The sequence below is a fragment of the Crotalus tigris genome, unplaced genomic scaffold, assembly GCF_016545835.1.
Source record: "Crotalus tigris isolate CLP2741 ecotype Arizona unplaced genomic scaffold, ASM1654583v1 scf7180000019478.12717781048:2074007, whole genome shotgun sequence".
Lineage (NCBI taxonomy): Eukaryota > Metazoa > Chordata > Lepidosauria > Squamata > Viperidae > Crotalus > Crotalus tigris.
The window spans coordinates 806,141-823,021 of NW_024097560.1; the positions used below are offsets into that span (position 1 = coordinate 806,141).

Genomic DNA, 16,881 nt, shown 5'->3' on the forward strand with positions numbered 1-16,881 from the left:
GTTGCGCTCGAACTTCGGCGGTTCGGTCGCTGCGCGGTTTCCTCGCCTCCTGCCCAGCCGGGATCGGTGTCAGTCGGTAAGAAGCAGCCCGCCGATGGGAGTTCACCCGGTGAAGCTTTAGTTTGGGATGTGCATGCATGTTTTGCTTCGTAGCTTCTCTTAGAATAGAGACTAGAATAGAATAACAACTTTATTGTCACTTTAAAGGTACATTATTCCATTAAAATGAGATCTCGTTGCATACAACTCTCAAAGGGCAACCACGTAAATATAAATATAATACATATATACACACACATGTGACGCAGAGACAATACAGTGTAGTTACAACGGTCTAGTTGCTTTGATCTAAAAAAAAAGTCATCAAACAGCTTAAACAGACTTTTAAGGTCAAGGAGATGCAATCCAGAAAAATGACATTATTACCACTGGGCGTTTGTGCGGGTGCTTATTGGTGGGTTAAAGGGGAAGATATTTTTAGAGAGACTGAGTGAAAAATACTGATTCTGCTGTTAAAAGTGCACACACCTTTTTTGAAGCGAGATGAGATTTAGAAATTCAGGCAGGCTGATTGTAAAAAACAAAAAATCCTAACTTTCTTGCCTTGAGGAAGAAAGGTTCTACCGATAGATAAATCCGTGACGTTGCAAACTCATGAATGAATGTGACCCAGGAAGGATCCAATCTGGGTCAATTACCCGGTCCCCGTGATCGACCCAGATTGGATCCTGCAATATTGCCAACTCAGATCGCCATTTAAAGGCTTCCTTTGCTTTAATGCACATGATGGCTTCGTTGTTTGTCTTCTGACTTTCGCCGGACAGAACACTGTCCTCCGATGATGTGGGACAATGTCAATGAATGAAGGACCTAGTATTAAAAATGTTTGCCAGAGAATCTTATAATCAGATAATGCAGGAAAGATATTGCATTTTAGGAGTAAAGATGTGGGACAACGTCGAGCTCCTGATGAGCGAAGATACGGGCAGTGGGCAGCTGAGCATAAGTTCCAGGCAGGAGTGTGGAAGCGCGCTCTACCAGATGAACACGCTGCTGAAAATGACCTCATCCCAAAAGGTAGCACAGCCTTAAGGACCCATCTCAGTGGCTCTGGGTGCAGTGGGAAACCACAAGGGCTCAAACCAGGATAAGCACCCAATGCTGCTGTGTCTTCCCTGGGTTCCTGACCCAGAAAAACACACCTTTGTGTTTTTGTGGGAAGGCTGCTGTGAGATCCCTTTTGATTTTCAATCCAAAGATCTAGTAACTATAAAAAAGAAATGAGCAGGCCTACAACTCTATTATAATAGTAAACCGTCCTTGAGTTATGACCAGTCACTTAGTGACTTCAGAGTTACGACCAACCTGAAAAAGGGGATTTACAACCCAGATTTGAAGTTCCAGACTCCATTATGGTTGTAACTTGAGGACTACTTACATATTGATGTCTAGCTGCAATGTGCATTAGTTGTTGATGGCTGCACTAATTCTTTTGCTTTAATCTGTTGACAGATATGCCAAGAACGCAAAGCTCATTGGTTCTTGGTGAGCTTTTTTTTAAATCAATCTGTCTACGTGGACTTTTATTATATATATATATTTAACTGATCAGGTTTTATCTAACCCGGAATTAAATGCCTGCTGTTTGAATGATGGCTGCGTGCTGGTGGCTGACAGGACGGTGGTGGCACTTGACAATATTTGTCAGACTCTTCAAATGTTTATCCATTTTGGTGAGTTTCCAGCTGGGGGCAGGAACTAAGTGTTTTGTTTTGGGGGTCCTCATCATCACTCGCAATAACACATGGCTGGCTTTATGAACCTTTCAGAAACGAAGGTGGACATTGTTGGCTTGTGTCAAGAAGGACAGTTCCTTGTCGCAGGTGAAAGAAGTGGGAACTTGCACCTGATTCACGTCTCTTCAAAACAGACCTTGCTAACGAAGGCATGTGACTTATTTCTTGCCCATTCTTGTAAAAATGTCGCTTGTATTTGAGAATTCAAGGTGCAGGATGCTAAGCTACAGTTTTAGCACAGGGCAAGGAAGTTCTAAGTTCACCCATTCCTTAGTCCGGTTTCTCTTTTAGCAAAGGTCTGTGCATAGGCTGAAAGTTTTGTGGGGGGTTTTCCTTACGAAAACTAATTATAAGAAAAAGTTGGTCGCTAATTTTGCAGCAAACGTTTTCCTCCGAAATACAATTAACTTTAACCACAGCCATAATAATTAAGTTGAAAATGGAATTAAGGGCTTCTACTTTTTTCACACTCGTGTGCTGATGGAGTAGAAAATATGAACACTCGTATTTGTGCCCTCTCTGAAGCTTTTTTCACTTTTTCATTCAAGCCAAACCAGATACCTTTGGAAGATTCAGTCTCCATCAATATATGAAAATACATAACATCATTAACTCCACCTGTAATTACAATGATGCTTTTTTTTTCTTTTTTCTTTTTGGTGAAATCACTTCTAGGCGTTAGTTCAAAGTTCTTTCGATGAAAAGGCCTTTTTGGATCTCATTCTAAAAATGGACAGTTCTGTGGAAGGTAAGATTGATACCTTTGAAAATATATTTTGCAAGTCGTGGTGGTCAGTCTCAGAATTTGGCCCATGAAGAAAACCAGGAGCATTTTGTTGCCTTGTGGTTTCTTCTGCAAATCTTAACATTGGGTTTCTGTTTATATACCCAATGTAATTCTTTGGCCTTCATTCAGCGTTCAGAGGAAGGAGAGTTGTTTTTATTCCTTGTTCATACTTAAGAGATTAGATAAGAGATTAGATGGAGTATCTAGGCTGGGAATGCTGCTTGATAATGTGCTCTGCTTAATTTATAGGTATTTATCATGCATTTATTCTGACCAGCAGAGGCTTTTTCTGTATTATGCATATTCCACTTGCCAACATTCAGAAAGGTAAGCCAAGACATCAAGAGATGAAACTTTTCATACTTCCTGTAGAGTTCTAAGGACACCGATATCTGAATTTTGCAGATACGGCTGGTGGCAGTTTCATTCATATATCCTTAGCCGCCATGTCACAGCTGTTGTGTATTTCAGCCCGACTTTGTTTTTCCTGGGTGTTTTGTGAAGTTTGACAACCACAGGCACAATTCAGATTCTTCCAGATTTGAGCCAAATTGTCATTTTCTTGGGAAACGGTAACTGTTGGGTTTTTCCATAAGTCATTCTACATTGTCTCAGCTATCAAGTGTTTTGTTTGTTCTTTGCCTGTGAATCTGAAATGCTACACAGCAACATGTCACTGCTGTATGAGGAATACGTATTTCTGAAAAACGAGATATTGAACAGATGTACGGTGACTGGACTTTATAAAAAACTTTTCTAAAGTATTTCTGATAAAATATGAATGTTTTTCTTTATGCAGCCATTATCGAAATGGACATCAATGCTGTCAAGAAGGTATCTGAGGTGCTTGATCAATATTATTGCAAATGTTGCTTTTAAAAAAAATCTGAGCGGGACTCGGAGCCAGGCGTGCACGCGTTTTCCAAATTTAGATCTCCCTTTTCTGCTTTGCTGATGGATGTGTCTATTCACGAGGCAGAAAGCCAGTTGTATCATTTTAAAATATAGTATCTCCTTCAAGGTGAGGTCTATTTCTGGCTGTTCTGGGGGCAACAATACAAAAATGATTTGTGCAAGATCTGCCAGGTGCTGCCAAGGGAGGGTTGCCTAAAAATAGCAGATGCCCAATGCCAGTTTAATAGGCATTCTTTTCACATGGTGCCACCTGCTGAAGCTCAGACATGCTTTGTTCAGGCCCAGCTGGGCAGGCCTCTTGCGTCAAAAATAAATGACATGCATCTAAATCTAATAAATGATTTGAGGAAGTGTATGTGTTTGTGTGTGTTGTGCTTGAATTCTTTTAATTATCCCAGATTTTACCTAAAGTCTGGATTACTATTGCTAGACTATCTGAACGGCTGTCTTGTCTTAACAGTTACAAAGTCAAGTGGAAACCTGTTTCATTGCAGTGGAAGATTACCACACGGCTGGCTGCTTCACTTCTGCGACAATGGACACCGCCAACACCTTTGCGCTGATAATAGGGGTAACACAAACATTATTTGAATGCTGCTTAAGGTACAATTTCAACTGGCTTTGTTCAAAAGCATGGAAATGATCATACGGTACGCTGCATTTGGCTCTGAATTCAGGAGAGGGAAAGTTGGCAAAACTTTCCATTTGTCTTGGATCTATCTGCCTCGAGGTTCCCGGGTCTAAGTAAACAGCTTTGTAGATGCTTACCTGAGAAGAAACAGGAGTTGGGTTGATTGGCAAACTTCTGCCTTGAGGTTTCTGATACCAACATTTCCTCTCTTAAAGGGGGTCGGCAACTGTGTGATGTCTGTGTGGGAAGTGAACCCCAATAAAAAGCTGGTTTCTATTCAAAACTTTGCTGATTCAAGCTTGATTCAAGGTAGGGGCTCCTGGCGTTTGCAGAGTTACGGATTTTTACAGGGCTGTTTACCATCACGCAGATGATCATATGCTGTTACTTTGGTTTATTTTTCTTTGGCTTTTGAAAGTTTAATGATCATGGAAGGGTTTCTGTTTAAGCCTGGGAATTTTAAAGAAAGGCTAAGGTACGATTTATATTTTTTCGTTGCTAACAGTCTTTCCTTGCCCTGCCCCAAATCTTTTTCTTTAACTTTGGATAGATTTACTGGTCCTTCTAAAGATCTTCTCAATAAGCATGAGGGTTATTTTCAATACCGTCCTTGGGACCCTGACGGTTCACTTTTCGAATCCCTGGCTTTCTAAGTTGGAAATTTTATCTTTTGTGTTTCGATGTGTTTTGTTCTCTTCTCCAGCTGCAAGGAAGCTTCAAGCCGTGGAGAACTTGCTGTTTGTCTTAGATGACAAGGCACGTACGTTTGCATTTATTTTAGAAATACTTTGACAGAGGAGCCAGTATTTTCCAAGCTCCATTCTGGTCCCACATGGGGAACCCCCTGGAATCCACACCCAGATACTTGCAACAAGTAGTCCTTAACGGATCACATGAAATGTCAAAAAAGGTGTTTTTCTTCTTTTTTGCAGGATGTGCTCTCCTTGTGGGACCTCCAGTTGTTGATTCTGACTTGGGTCTGCCCTTCCGTTCACATTGAAGAATTTCTTTTGACCTCCGAATCGGATTTTTCAGCAGGAGGAGGGTAATGTCTCCCCTTAAAGCACAAACACTTGAGAAGTGTAGGAAAAACCGGTTCATCTTTAGGCCTCCTTTCTCCTACAGGCCGTAAATTGCAATGGGGAGGAATAAAAAAGCACCTTTAGAGGCTCAAAATGTCAGCCTTCCCTGGGTGGAAGTTTATCTCATTACAGTGATCATTTGTCAGTAAGAAGGAAATAGTTTTAAATCAAAGGGACATGAAACATTTGAGTCATTGAATGCCCTTCCTTCCTTCCTTCCTTCCTTCCTTCCTTCCTTCCTTCCTTCCTTCCTTCTTTTCTTTTTCTTTCTTTCTTTTCTCAAGACTGGGAACTGCCAATCTTAAGCTGGTTGCTCTGACAACACCGGATCATGTTGAACAGGTATTCACTTTTAAATTTTATTAAAGACGTTGTCTTCAGTTGAACCTGGTTGACTTTGACTATAAAATTGGGTCTCCGACTAATAACAAAACTTATTTCAGGAAGGGCTTTTTTCCCCCCTTTTGATCTTCCTGTCTTGTTAGATGAAGAGCATTGTGATTTTTTCACTGCCAGCCATGCAGCAGCTGTATGCTCTGGAAATCACCCCCGTTTCCTCGCTGGTGCAGAGTGTCATAAATACGGTAGGCACCTCTCTGGTCTTTGATGCTAAATTGAGTGGGAAAATATGAACGGGAAATGCTTTCTTTGGGGAGCCTGCATTGGATTTGAAAGGAAGTTCAATCTTTTTTTTATCCAAGCCAAATTGGCTTGCTTTCAAATCGGCCTATCTGGAAGGAATCCCAATTCGTGGCTTCTGAATTCTCATTTCATGCTACCCTACGGTGTGTGTGTTGGTGATTTGGGAATAAGCCGCAATTAAAAGATGGTGACCTCAAGCCAAACGATGAAATAAGGTATAACCCCTTAGCTGTTGATTATTGAAGGAACCACTAATTGCTTTCTAAATCTTCTTTATCCCACAGGACACAATTTACTTTATGGAGGGAATGTACGAAAACAATCAAAAGTAAGTTTGCCCTTGAATTAGATCAAGATGGGAGGAGAGTTGCTTCCCCATTGTCCTTACAGCTGTTTTGAACCATGTGTTTGTTTTTAGATCTTCGGCTGATCCGGTCTCATTTCTGCTAATGAGAAGCTTGACGGAAGCCTTACCTGAGAACAGGTGAGGGGTGTGTTTTGGCTGTTGGCCCCACCCAAACTCCAGATGGGACATAAGTAGGCAAAAGCAAGCAACTTTTTACTCCTGTTGTTTTCACTTGGGGAGACTTCCTATTCATGCCGCATTCTTCCTTTTGAAACCAATAGGATCGAAGGTCCTGGGCTGTTTTATTTGGCAGAAAAGCAAGTAGTAACCCGGAATGTACAGTAAAATCCTCTCTGACCTTTAGATTTGAGACTTTCCTTCTCAAAGACAGAATTTTATCCCAGCCAGAACAAGTCAGCTTTTATCCTGCAACTGCACAGCCAAATAACGGCTAAAGGGGTATTTCTCAACTAGGGCCATTTCCAGGCAGTGGGACTTCAGTTCCCAGAGTTCACATCAATGGCTATGCTGACTAGAATTCTGGGATTTGAAGTCCACCCACTGAACATTGCCAAGGCTGCGAAGAACCACAGAGCTAAAGGAGGCCTTTTCTGACTGGGAATCGGTGTTTTTCTCCTTAGACTGAGCCGTTTACTCCACAAGCACAAGTTTGCCGAGGCCGAGAGTTTCGCTCTTCAGTTTGGACTGGAAGTTGAGGTAATGGGCCGCTAATAATTCTCCTTCGCTTCCCGTCATGCACGCTGTGACATTGTGCAAATCGTGTAATGTACAGGCAGTCCTTGACTTATGACCACAGTTGAGCCCAAAATTTATATCACCAAGTTAGAAATTTGTCGGGTGAGTTTTGCCCCATTTTACGATGTTTCTTGCCAGGTTTGTTAAAACTAATCAGCATCCCATTTAGGGGATATTAGGCTAGCTGAACACTGGGAAAGGAATAGCTTGAAGGGACAACTAAAGTCCCTTTTCACACCCTGCCCCATTCTTTTAACAAATACAGCTTGTCTACAAAGTGAAGGCGAATGCTATTTTGGAAGGACTGGTTTCTGCTGGCAGTGAGGATCAACCAGCCTGGCTAAACCTTGTACTTCAAGCGAAAGAAACCTTGGATAAAATAAAGGTAACTATTTCCTATGTGCATAGTAAGTACAAATATTTGGAAGGTGGAGCTCTTTAAAAACGTTAAATTCCCTTCTCCCCAGGACAACTCATTTGTGGTTGAGTATTGCATAAATACTCCTTGGCTGACCTATGAAACAGCTCAGGAAATGCTGAATTATGCTCGGATGAGGGTAGGTTTAGGTTGGTGCGTTTGCAGAATCGGGGGCGGGGTCCTCAATTTTTAGGGTCTTTAAGATTTTGGGGCACCAAACAAGACATAAAGACAGCATTTTCCTGATCTATCCCAGACCCAAAAGAAAGAAGATGTAGCTGTGACCCATTTCATGAATGTGGATCCTGCCTCACTCCTTACAGAGGTAAGGAGAAGCCAACCGCATCACAAATCTGTGCTTTCCATGTGGTTGAGATCAGAGAGAGTCGTCTTAAGTTCAGTTCTGTTTTTTTAATTTTGGAACCTGTTGCTGCATTTTCTCAGGAGCGTTTTGCTTTTCGCGGTGTTTTAACGTTGAAGGATTTTCTGCTTTTTTTTGCAGGTGCTGCGAACGCAAGCAAAACTGATTACCTTTTATGAGGCTTTTGGGCCAGAGAGATACAGGTGGGGTTTGTGTGTCTGGTTGTAAATAACCCTCCCCTTTTCATATCGGGATTTGCAGGTCTCTCTATGACAGAATATTGATTGTGCGTTTTTTCTTCCCAGTGGAACGGCGTGGTTAGAGTTTGTCAACAATAAGAACGTCTTCAGCTACATCCTTTCACAGCTCAGAGGAGGAAAGCTCTCTTCTGCCCAGTATCTCTGGTTAAGGCATCAGGTAAGTGGCCTCCAGGTGTGCTTCTTCCGTGTTGGAGTTAACTAGAATGTCTTCCATATTGGAGGCTGGTGGCTCTCTCTGATTTATAGGAGGGTGTGTTTCTGAACCTTTCCTTCGTCCCAAGAGGCTCTAAGCCAGCAGCTGCCCAGTCTCCTCCAGCACAGCTTTTCCAGCCCATATTTAAGCCATTCACAAGCACCTTAACCCCTCGGTTGTGAGAACGTCTCTCTTTCTCCACCAGGCAGAGTTGGAAAGAAGCTTTAGCCACGAAACGCTGGATGACCTGCTCAGTTCAATCTCTGGGACTCTTTCTCTCAAAGAGCTGGGTCTGTGGCTTAAGGAGGTGGTTCTTCCTTTCGTAAGGCGGGTTCTACCTCACGGGCAGGTAAGATCCAGGGAAGCCCCTGTGACTTCACACCCATGTGACTAACTTAACAATGCAGCGATTCGCTTAACAACGAGGTGGTAAAATGGAGCAAAGGTCACCCCAAAACTGCCTTGCTTAGCAACAGAAATTATGGGCTTGCTTGTGGTCTAGTTGGTCCAGTCCAGCCTCTGGGTATAAGATGAATACGTAGCCTAGATCGGTAACCTTTTTTTTTCCTCCAGAAAACAGTAGCAAAGTGGTTGGAAGATCGTGCTCGAAGCCTCGAATTGACCGACAAAGTAAGCACATTTTAATTGCCCCAAGTCTTCAGAGGCAACTATATCCTTCACCCCAAAAGTGACTAATGCTATCCTTTTGGCTTCCCAAACAGGCCAACTGGCCAGAAAACGGCCTTGAGCTGGCACAGGTGTTTTTTACCAGCACAGATGTCAGTGATATTGGACTGACATCTTTCTCCCACTGGGATTTTTTGGTAAGTCTTTTTGGCTGGCTGGGGAAATTCTGGGAAGTGAAGCGCACAGAGCTTAAAAGCTGCAAAGCTTGAGAAACGCCGATCTAAGCAATGCAGATGGCAAACCAAGAACAAAAGTCATGTTTTGCCTCGAGAAAACCAGACTTGGTTGTGTTTGGTTTTTCAGAAGGACAGTGAAGATAAGGAGATCCAGAGCCTGGTGGATCTGGTCAGCGCCTTACAGAATTTGATAGATCTGCACAGGAAATATAACTGTAGGCTGGCTCTCTGTGACTTTGAAAAGGTAGGAGGAAAAAATAAGCCCACACGATGCTGACATTTGTAAGGAGAGAGTCTGGGGGTGTCAAAAGCTTTTGCAGTTGGGGCGACAAGCGTAACCCTTTCTTTGGGCTCACACGTAAGATTTTAACCTCTGTTGGCCCTTAAAGCAACGGTGCCCTCACGGGTGGCTCTCAGGATATAACATGATATTTACGCCATCCCCAAATCCTTGAGAGTGGGATATCTAAAAATAGAGCATTGTGGAGAAGACTTGTGCTCAGCTGCCCATATTGTGTGGATCCACTTCTCTTCTGAAAATGATCAGTCTTGGTTTTCCCCCCTATCCGCTAGAAAACCGCAAACACAATTGTGTTCTGTATGCTTGACAAAATCCTGGCAGCCGAACTCCTTCCTAGAGCTTTAGAGAAGTATATTGAACCGTACATGTGTCGCCATCACCTAGAAAAAGATGAAATTCTCCTGCAGTACATAAAGGTAGAGGAAAGCCCCCGATTCCGGTTGACTTGGTTGGGTTGGGGGTTTTTTTGCTCCCAAACTCCCTTGCCTCTTTCTGAATCCTTCACCGCACCCAGGACCTGCTGCTATGCCAATGCACACAATCGTCGTCCATTTTTGACACAACGTGGGAAGCCAAAGCCATAGCGCTCTTGGGCTGCATGTCCAGCTTAGAGGTGAGGCAAGTCGGAATTACCACTTCAAACTGGAGGATGGGAAATGTGTTGAGTTGGGTAATGATCAGGTTTTTCTTTCCAGTTGATCTTTGACGGGGTGTTGGCCCTGATGCACAGCGCTGTGGTTCCTTGGAGCCCAGGTGTGGAAGACCTAGTGCAGCGCTACCTGGGCATGGGGCATGCCAAGTAAGAGAGGGGTGGGCAAAAGTCCACTTACGAGGCTGAGACCACTCAAGGAAAGAGTTCTGCAGCCTTGAGAGGTTTGCCTACTCAAATTGGTTCACGTTTATGACGGTCGCAGCGTCCTGGCGTCACAAGATCCCCTTTTGCGACCTGACAAGCGAAGTCAATGGGGGGAAGTCAGAGTCACTTAACGACCGGGTGACTCACTTCTCAACAGCACTGATTCACTTAACCGTGGCAGGAAAGGTCGTAAAACAGGGCAAAGCTCACTTCACAAATGTCTCACTTAGCAAGAGAAATATTGGGTTCTCAGTTGTGGTCGTAAGTCGAGGACTGCCTGTATTGGCTCAGCATCCCACTGGACCCCGCTGGCGGTCCTGCGTCATTCAAAAGCTCTGGAGTTGCCTTCCTTGGTGGGAGTTTTGGGCCAGACCTGCCTGCCAGCCAGGACAATCATCTCCATAGTGCACAGCAGCCGTGGAAAAGGAGCCGTCTTTTCCTGGCAGGGTGAAGCTGCTGGAGGAGGGTCACCGGCTGATGGAGATGAAGAAGATTCTGCGGAGCTACGGAATACGAGACACCAACCTTTTAAACGATAAGCAGATGATTTTGGTAAGGACACAACACACACACATACACACACGCTCTTGATAAAAGCTCAGAAACATCCCACAGGTTTGACCCAAACCCAAAAACGAAGAAGGGGCTCTGTTAACCCGATGCTTGGTTCCTCCCCCCCAGATGATGGCCAAATACATCCTGAAACAGAACTTGCCTTCTGCTTTGGAAGACGCCCTGAAGCTCATAAAGACGTACATGCTGCCCACTGCCGAAGTCTACGTCTGGAAGATTGCGGACCTCATCGACAAAGGAAAGGTGCGGATCGGGTCCCAAAAGGCTCACGTGTTCCAACATCGAAGTGCAGTAAGCAGAGGAAACGCAAATGTTTTGCCCTCCAGCACCTCGTGGTGAGAACAATATTCAGCTTAAGGGGAAAGAGGTGTACCCTTTCTCTAAGCCCAGACGCGGTGCGAAGCAACAGACTGCTTCATCACGGTTTGTCAGTTAAAACACACAACACAGGTGCAAACAGGCCACACAGAACAGGGTCAGTAGGAAGTCCCTAGGTTTTCAAAGAGGGCTTGAAAAGCCGCGGTGGCACAGCACTTAGAATGCAGGATTGCAAGCTGACTCTGCCCACTGCCGGCAGTTCGATCCTGACCGGCTCAAAGTGGACTCAGTGTGAGAAATTAACATTCTGCGGACTCCACTTCAATCATCCTATTTCTTAACCACCAGCAGTAGAAATGTTTCTTTCAAGAGAGACTCGCTCAAGACTAGAAGCCTTTAATATCCGTGTTTAATATTCCTCTGTATTGCTAGGGTTGAACATAATCCTGGGATGTGCTTACAGGGAGAAGACGTCCTTGATCTACTGAAGTCTCTGCCTCCATCCGAAGCCGTGGAAATTGCTGAGAGAACCTTGATTTGGGGGAAAATCAAATTGGAGGAAGATGTGGACACCGTTGAAGAAAAGGTTTATTTTGCTGAGAACAGAATTTTGTTGTGAGGTCTTTTTCCTGTGGAGAGAATCTGGATTCCAATGTCTTTCGTTTCTTATTTTGCTTCGATTTGTATCACCCACAGAAAACACACCTGCAGGTGAAAAAGGCTTTGGTAGAAATTCTCAAATTCCTGCTTAGTCTCCAGAAAGGTAAATGTTGCATGATTCATGTTTTTCTTTAAAAAAATAAAATAAAACAGGGAACAATTCAGTAATCTTTCTTATTCTTCCCATCTCCTTCTTTTTTTTTCCTCTTCCTATTTTGGACAGAAAACCATTTGCAGAAAGAAGAGCGTGAGAAAGATTTAGAAACCTTTAAAATTCTGGTAACTCTGCAGGTGAGACGAATGTGGGGTGGAAAAAACTTTGCAAGGAGCTTTCCTTGCAAAATGTAATTGCTGAAGGTCGTCCTTGCCCGACTTCCATTCTTCCGTCATTTTTTTTTTCCGCCTTCAGGAGAGTTTCGATATCTGTATTTCCCACAAAGATTATTGCGATCCCTCACAGACGGTTCAGCTCCTGGAAGACCACCTTGAAGCCTACAAAAGAGCAAGGAGACACAAAAATCAGGAGGGAGGGGACACCAAGCCGGGAGACCCCAGCATGAAGGAGGAGTTGACCCAAACGAGGCTGTACAGATTGGGGTTCCTCCTGCAAAAGTCAGACGCTGAAATGGGGGCAGAGTTGGCTCTCCACGCATTAGAGGACGGAAAGGTCGAAGAGGCACTGCAGATATGCAGGTGAACAAAAAAATAAAATTTGGGTTGCAGTCGATGTCTTGATAATTATCGATGCATCTGGATGCTTGCCTGTTGTTAATCCTCTTGATTGCCCTGGGATTTAGAACACAGAATATCGAACAAACAGGAAACCTTCTACCATTTCAGACAAATAGTTGTCCAACCTCTTAAAAGCCTCCAGTGATGGAGCACCCACAACTTCTGCAGGCAAGCCCTTCCACTGGTTAAGACCCTGGAGGTCTTCTAGTCCAGCCCTCTACTCATGCGGGAGATCCTATAAGACAAATGCTAGTCCAATTTCTTCTAGAAGACCTCCAGCAAGGGAGCAGCCCCCCCTTCTGGAACTAAACTATTCCATTGTTTTCACTGTTAAGAAATTTCTCCTTAGTTCTAGGTTGCTTCTCTGCTTGATTAGTTTCCCTCCCTCGTTTCTTCTCTTGTCTTCTGATGCACAACTCCTTCCTTTCCCCCCCCCCCAATTCCCTTAAGTTACTTTTATGAATCCCATCAAAACGAAGAGACAGGACGCCTGTTGTTCCTGGTGTCTCAAAAGCTTTGTCATATGTTGAAGTCCAATATTCCTACGGTGTTGCCAGGAGGACAAGATCTTCCAGATGTGATCTACACAATGGCTTCCCAAGCAGCTACACTCTGCAGTCCTGGTAAGTAATTAGAAATGCCTCTGCTTGTTGACTGCTGACTTAAAAAAAAAAAAAATAAAAAAAAAACCTCTGTAAATAATTACATCATGGTTCCCATTTTAATTACTTTTAAAAATTGGCCTGCTGCAAAGTTGATGGCTTTCTCTCCTTTATTTTAATTGAAGGACCAGTATAGGGATATTTCACGTTAAAATATATTTGGCACAGTAAAATGTCTCAAAAAGAAAGCTGTTTTAGGGAAGTATATTGAATACAGCTTTTCTACAAGCTTTTCTAAATCCCATTTGTTATCTTGGATAAGGTTCCTCATTAGGCAGGATTAAAAACATAATTTAGTAGCAAAACCTTGGTCTCTCTGGAGTCAGAAGCCCCATGGTCCTTCGCCATTTAAATCTGCATGCAGGTTTTCTGGATCTGTTAATTTGCTGAGAACATTTTAATCTAGCGCATATTATATTGGCCAGTTCTCTCGGCTGATTTTTGGAGTACAGAAATAAAACGTGCTGGAATCTGAGGGATGCGATTGCGTACTACGTGCCGACTCAGTGTCTCCTAAAACTATATTTGCCTCAGGATGAAATTTAATCTGTCGGGTGACAATAGAAAACGTTTTCCTTTTAAAAACACCTTTATTTTTCTCCAACTTTCCCAGATCTTCTTCTAGATATCTCGGAGTTTTGTAAATACACTTCATTTGCCCGTGAAATTTATGCAAAATGCCAAATGGAAGATTTTGGCTTTATACCACAGGTAAAGTAGCGAATATTCGGTTTCACTGCATTTACTAAGAAATTGTCCCTGGTGGGCTGTGTCCGAGAGGATTTCAACTTTGTTTTTTATAACTGGAAAAAAAGGAAAGTGCAGCCTCTTTCGCCCACGTGATGTTCTCCTCTGTTTAGGCAACCTCTCTTGACCCCAGTAAAGACCCTTATGCAGACTGGACATTTGAGGATTTCTTTACCGAAGATGGGGCCGTTCTCGACACCCCCGCCGTGGTTCCTGTCACATACAAAATTGCTTCCTCTCTTGTGCCTCTGGCAGGTAGCTTCAACCTCCTCCACCTTTCCTTTGAGTTTCACTCACTTTAAGCCCATTTAAAATTTAACACAGAAAGCTTTTGGCCTCATTCTGGACGAAATTCTCTTCTCTTGCAGAATGGGAAGCTGCTCCTCTGGAATCTTCCAGCCTGGCGTACTGTTCGTTTGAACAAGGTAACTCCAGGATTACGTAGACCGAGCTATCTTTGTGAGGTTTGGGCAAGACAGCAGTGGAGGGATAGGTTTTCCTACCTTCTTGCTTTTCCTTTTTGAAAACTTGAACATTTCTGCAACGGTGGGTGGAAAGCAAGCCCTCAGTGACAGCCGAGGGCTCCTCTTGTGCGGTATGTCTCAATCTCAGCACCTTTAAGGCACATGGACTTCAACTCCCAGAATTCCTCAGCCAGCCACGCTTATGTCTTCTGTCACTGTCTTTGATTTCCCGGAGTCTACTGATTGTTGAAATGTCTTTCAGCAGGCTGTTTCAATTGGTTGTCAACCTCCAAAGGCCAATGGTCCAGTATATAAACCCAACCTTTAGTGTTATAGCATGGTTTTTTTGTTGTTGTTGTAGGACAAAACCGTTACCATTTGTGCGAGAACACCATCTTTGCTCTGCTTAGCAGCCTCCAAGAAGGTAGCCAGTACGAGCTGGCTTTAGGGCTGGTCTCCTACTCTTTCTGGTCCCTGCTTCAGCACATGATCTCCAACAACATGGATCTCACTCTAAGTAGAAAAGTAAGAAAGCCAGTTTGGTCTAGCCATTAAGGCTGGAAAGCAGAGAATTACGAGCTCTAGTCCCCCCCCCCCTTAGGCACGCAAGCCAGCTGGGTGACTTGGAGTCAATCAATCACCAGGAGACGTGAGTTCTAGTCCCGCTTTAGGCACAAAAGCCAACTGGGTAGTTTTGGGCCAGTCCCTCCCTCTCAGCCCACCCTACCTCACAGATCTGTTGTTGCAGGGAAAGGAGGAGGAGGAAGATGTGTTGGATATGTTTGCCGCCTTGTGCAATTGGTCAAAATAAAAAGGCAGGATATAATTTTTTAAAAAATGTCTATTTGGTTCCTCCTTCTGGTTTTGTGTCCATCAGCTGCACGACCAGAAAACGCTGGAGGAAGCTCGCTCGTTCCTCCTGGCCATGAGGCAGAATTCGGCCTCGGTGATCCAGAGCATCACGACGGCTTTGTTGCACAAGGTGAGTCTGTGCCCATCGGGGAGCAAGAAAGATGGGGGGGATCGTTTCAGTTAATCGGGGGGCTTTGGAACCAAGCCTCTTTCTTCCTAGGTGTTCAACAGCCATCAGGTGGACCACCAGTTGGCCTTTGGCTACTGCACCCTCTTGCCCAGAGCGATGATATTTGGAAAACTTTGGGACATCATCAACCAAACGTCACAGAACTACAAAAAGATCCTGGTAAGTCGTGAAGCTTGTTTTGTCCGGGAAAAGATGCCCAAGGCAGGACTTTGGAGCTGGTGGGCCTCTCCTCGGGGGCACCCCTGGAAGGCCACCCCCCCCAGGCTGTTTTCCTCCCCCCCCCCAGGCTGTGGCTGTTGTGGGAAGCCAGCTAGCTCTTCACTACGAAGACCCCCAGGAGAAGCAAGCTTTTGAGGACTTGGTCACGGACGCCGAGTGGGGCCTCACGCTCGGAAAGCTCGGGGTGAGTCCCTTTTGCTGAAATATTCAAGTTTGGAATAAAAGGTCAGGGTGGAATTCTAGCCACTTCTGTTCGCCCCAGGATTCTGCAGAAACTGCTTTACGGGCGCTAAAAATAAAATAGATTGTTGTGCGGCTCTGTTCTTTGAGCCCAAGAAACAGAGGAGGCAGGATGAACCTCAGCTCACAATCGATCACCGCATCAAGAATTGAAGACCTGAAATTACCGGTCAGAAAACAGGACTCCGTAAAGGCCCTTTTACTAAACTGAATGCTGAGATGGGTGTTTCGTGTTTAAGATCTCTTTCCAGAATATATTCAGGATGCCGTCAATAAGGAAGAAGGAGCTTCTGAGGACCTTGGTGCAACACCCAAATGCAGATACCAGCCTCATCCTGAAATTCTGCCGGTAAGGAAGCTGAAGTCCACAGGGGCACGGAAAATGCCCTGCCGTTCTGTACCTCGAAGACAAGAAGTTTAAGCCAGATTCAGACAACTAAGAAAAAAAAACCCTGGAGTTACATGGCCTATTTCCTGATAACTTTTTTATATAGAAATCATTGCACGTCACAAAATACTTGATACAATTAGGATAGTTAGGGTTGGCTTCCTCCCTGCCTTCCTTCCCTTATGTCTCCTTTCTTTCTTTCTTCCTTTTCTCATGTCTCCCTTCCTTCCTTTCCCTTCCCTCCCTCCCTCCCTCCCTCCCTCCCTCCCTAACTCCTTTCTCCCTTTTGGTTTATTCTGCTTTTCAGAGCCTTCCACTTAGACACGGATGCCGCCCTGCAGGTCTACATTGAAACCCAACTCCAGCAGGCCAGCCGTGTGAAAGGGGAATTGGAACAGGGCGCCAAGGAAGAGCCTCATGCCTTGGTGGTGGCCAGAGCCCTAGAGACTATCCCGCTGCTTGGCAGCACCACCGGCTTGGTGACCAGCCTCAGCACAATGCTCCACAAAGTAACGTAATGTTGTTTTGCCGGAAAGAACGATGCTGGTTTGATTTAAGCCGCGGTTTAAAATTTCCCAGTCCTAGTTATCCGGTTAATACAATGGGTGATAAAGGCCCACAGAGGAAGG

At 44.3% G+C, this 16,881-nt stretch overlaps 1 protein-coding gene across 6 annotated transcripts in view; it reads left to right on the top strand.

Moving 5' to 3' along the window:
- KNTC1 (kinetochore associated 1) overlaps positions 1-16,881 on the top strand; it is a 26,194-nt gene continuing 9,313 nt past the window's right edge. Inside the window, exons 1-44 of one of the 6 annotated variants that reach the window (XM_039362556.1) lie at positions 1-76; positions 938-1,077; positions 1,613-1,733; positions 1,830-1,945; positions 2,472-2,544; positions 2,833-2,910; positions 3,383-3,426; positions 3,959-4,069; positions 4,345-4,438; positions 4,833-4,885; positions 5,062-5,174; positions 5,496-5,553; positions 5,697-5,795; positions 6,138-6,181; positions 6,272-6,337; positions 6,841-6,916; positions 7,221-7,340; positions 7,423-7,512; positions 7,630-7,698; positions 7,876-7,937; positions 8,040-8,151; positions 8,393-8,536; positions 8,761-8,817; positions 8,910-9,011; positions 9,178-9,294; positions 9,624-9,767; positions 9,866-9,964; positions 10,047-10,150; positions 10,654-10,759; positions 10,889-11,023; positions 11,562-11,684; positions 11,795-11,861; positions 11,982-12,049; positions 12,168-12,451; positions 12,941-13,113; positions 13,766-13,863; positions 14,013-14,154; positions 14,268-14,324; positions 14,725-14,888; positions 15,241-15,345; positions 15,436-15,564; positions 15,692-15,808; positions 16,104-16,213; positions 16,560-16,761. In XM_039362556.1, the coding sequence (XP_039218490.1) occupies positions 946-1,077; positions 1,613-1,733; positions 1,830-1,945; positions 2,472-2,544; positions 2,833-2,910; positions 3,383-3,426; positions 3,959-4,069; positions 4,345-4,438; positions 4,833-4,885; positions 5,062-5,174; positions 5,496-5,553; positions 5,697-5,795; positions 6,138-6,181; positions 6,272-6,337; positions 6,841-6,916; positions 7,221-7,340; positions 7,423-7,512; positions 7,630-7,698; positions 7,876-7,937; positions 8,040-8,151; positions 8,393-8,536; positions 8,761-8,817; positions 8,910-9,011; positions 9,178-9,294; positions 9,624-9,767; positions 9,866-9,964; positions 10,047-10,150; positions 10,654-10,759; positions 10,889-11,023; positions 11,562-11,684; positions 11,795-11,861; positions 11,982-12,049; positions 12,168-12,451; positions 12,941-13,113; positions 13,766-13,863; positions 14,013-14,154; positions 14,268-14,324; positions 14,725-14,888; positions 15,241-15,345; positions 15,436-15,564; positions 15,692-15,808; positions 16,104-16,213; positions 16,560-16,761 (4,578 nt within the window). In that variant the 5' untranslated portion in view covers positions 1-76; positions 938-945. Of the gene's footprint in view, positions 77-724; positions 1,078-1,612; positions 1,734-1,829; positions 1,946-2,471; positions 2,545-2,832; positions 2,911-3,382; positions 3,427-3,958; positions 4,070-4,344; positions 4,439-4,832; positions 4,886-5,061; positions 5,175-5,495; positions 5,554-5,696; positions 5,796-6,137; positions 6,182-6,271; positions 6,338-6,840; positions 6,917-7,220; positions 7,341-7,422; positions 7,513-7,629; positions 7,699-7,875; positions 7,938-8,039; positions 8,152-8,392; positions 8,537-8,760; positions 8,818-8,909; positions 9,012-9,177; positions 9,295-9,623; positions 9,768-9,865; positions 9,965-10,046; positions 10,151-10,653; positions 10,760-10,888; positions 11,024-11,561; positions 11,685-11,794; positions 11,862-11,981; positions 12,050-12,167; positions 12,452-12,940; positions 13,114-13,765; positions 13,864-14,012; positions 14,155-14,267; positions 14,325-14,724; positions 14,889-15,240; positions 15,346-15,435; positions 15,565-15,691; positions 15,809-16,103; positions 16,214-16,559; positions 16,762-16,881 lie in introns of those variants that run through there. The other 5 variants (XM_039362554.1, XM_039362555.1, XM_039362558.1 and 2 more) reach the window with 5 other exon arrangements.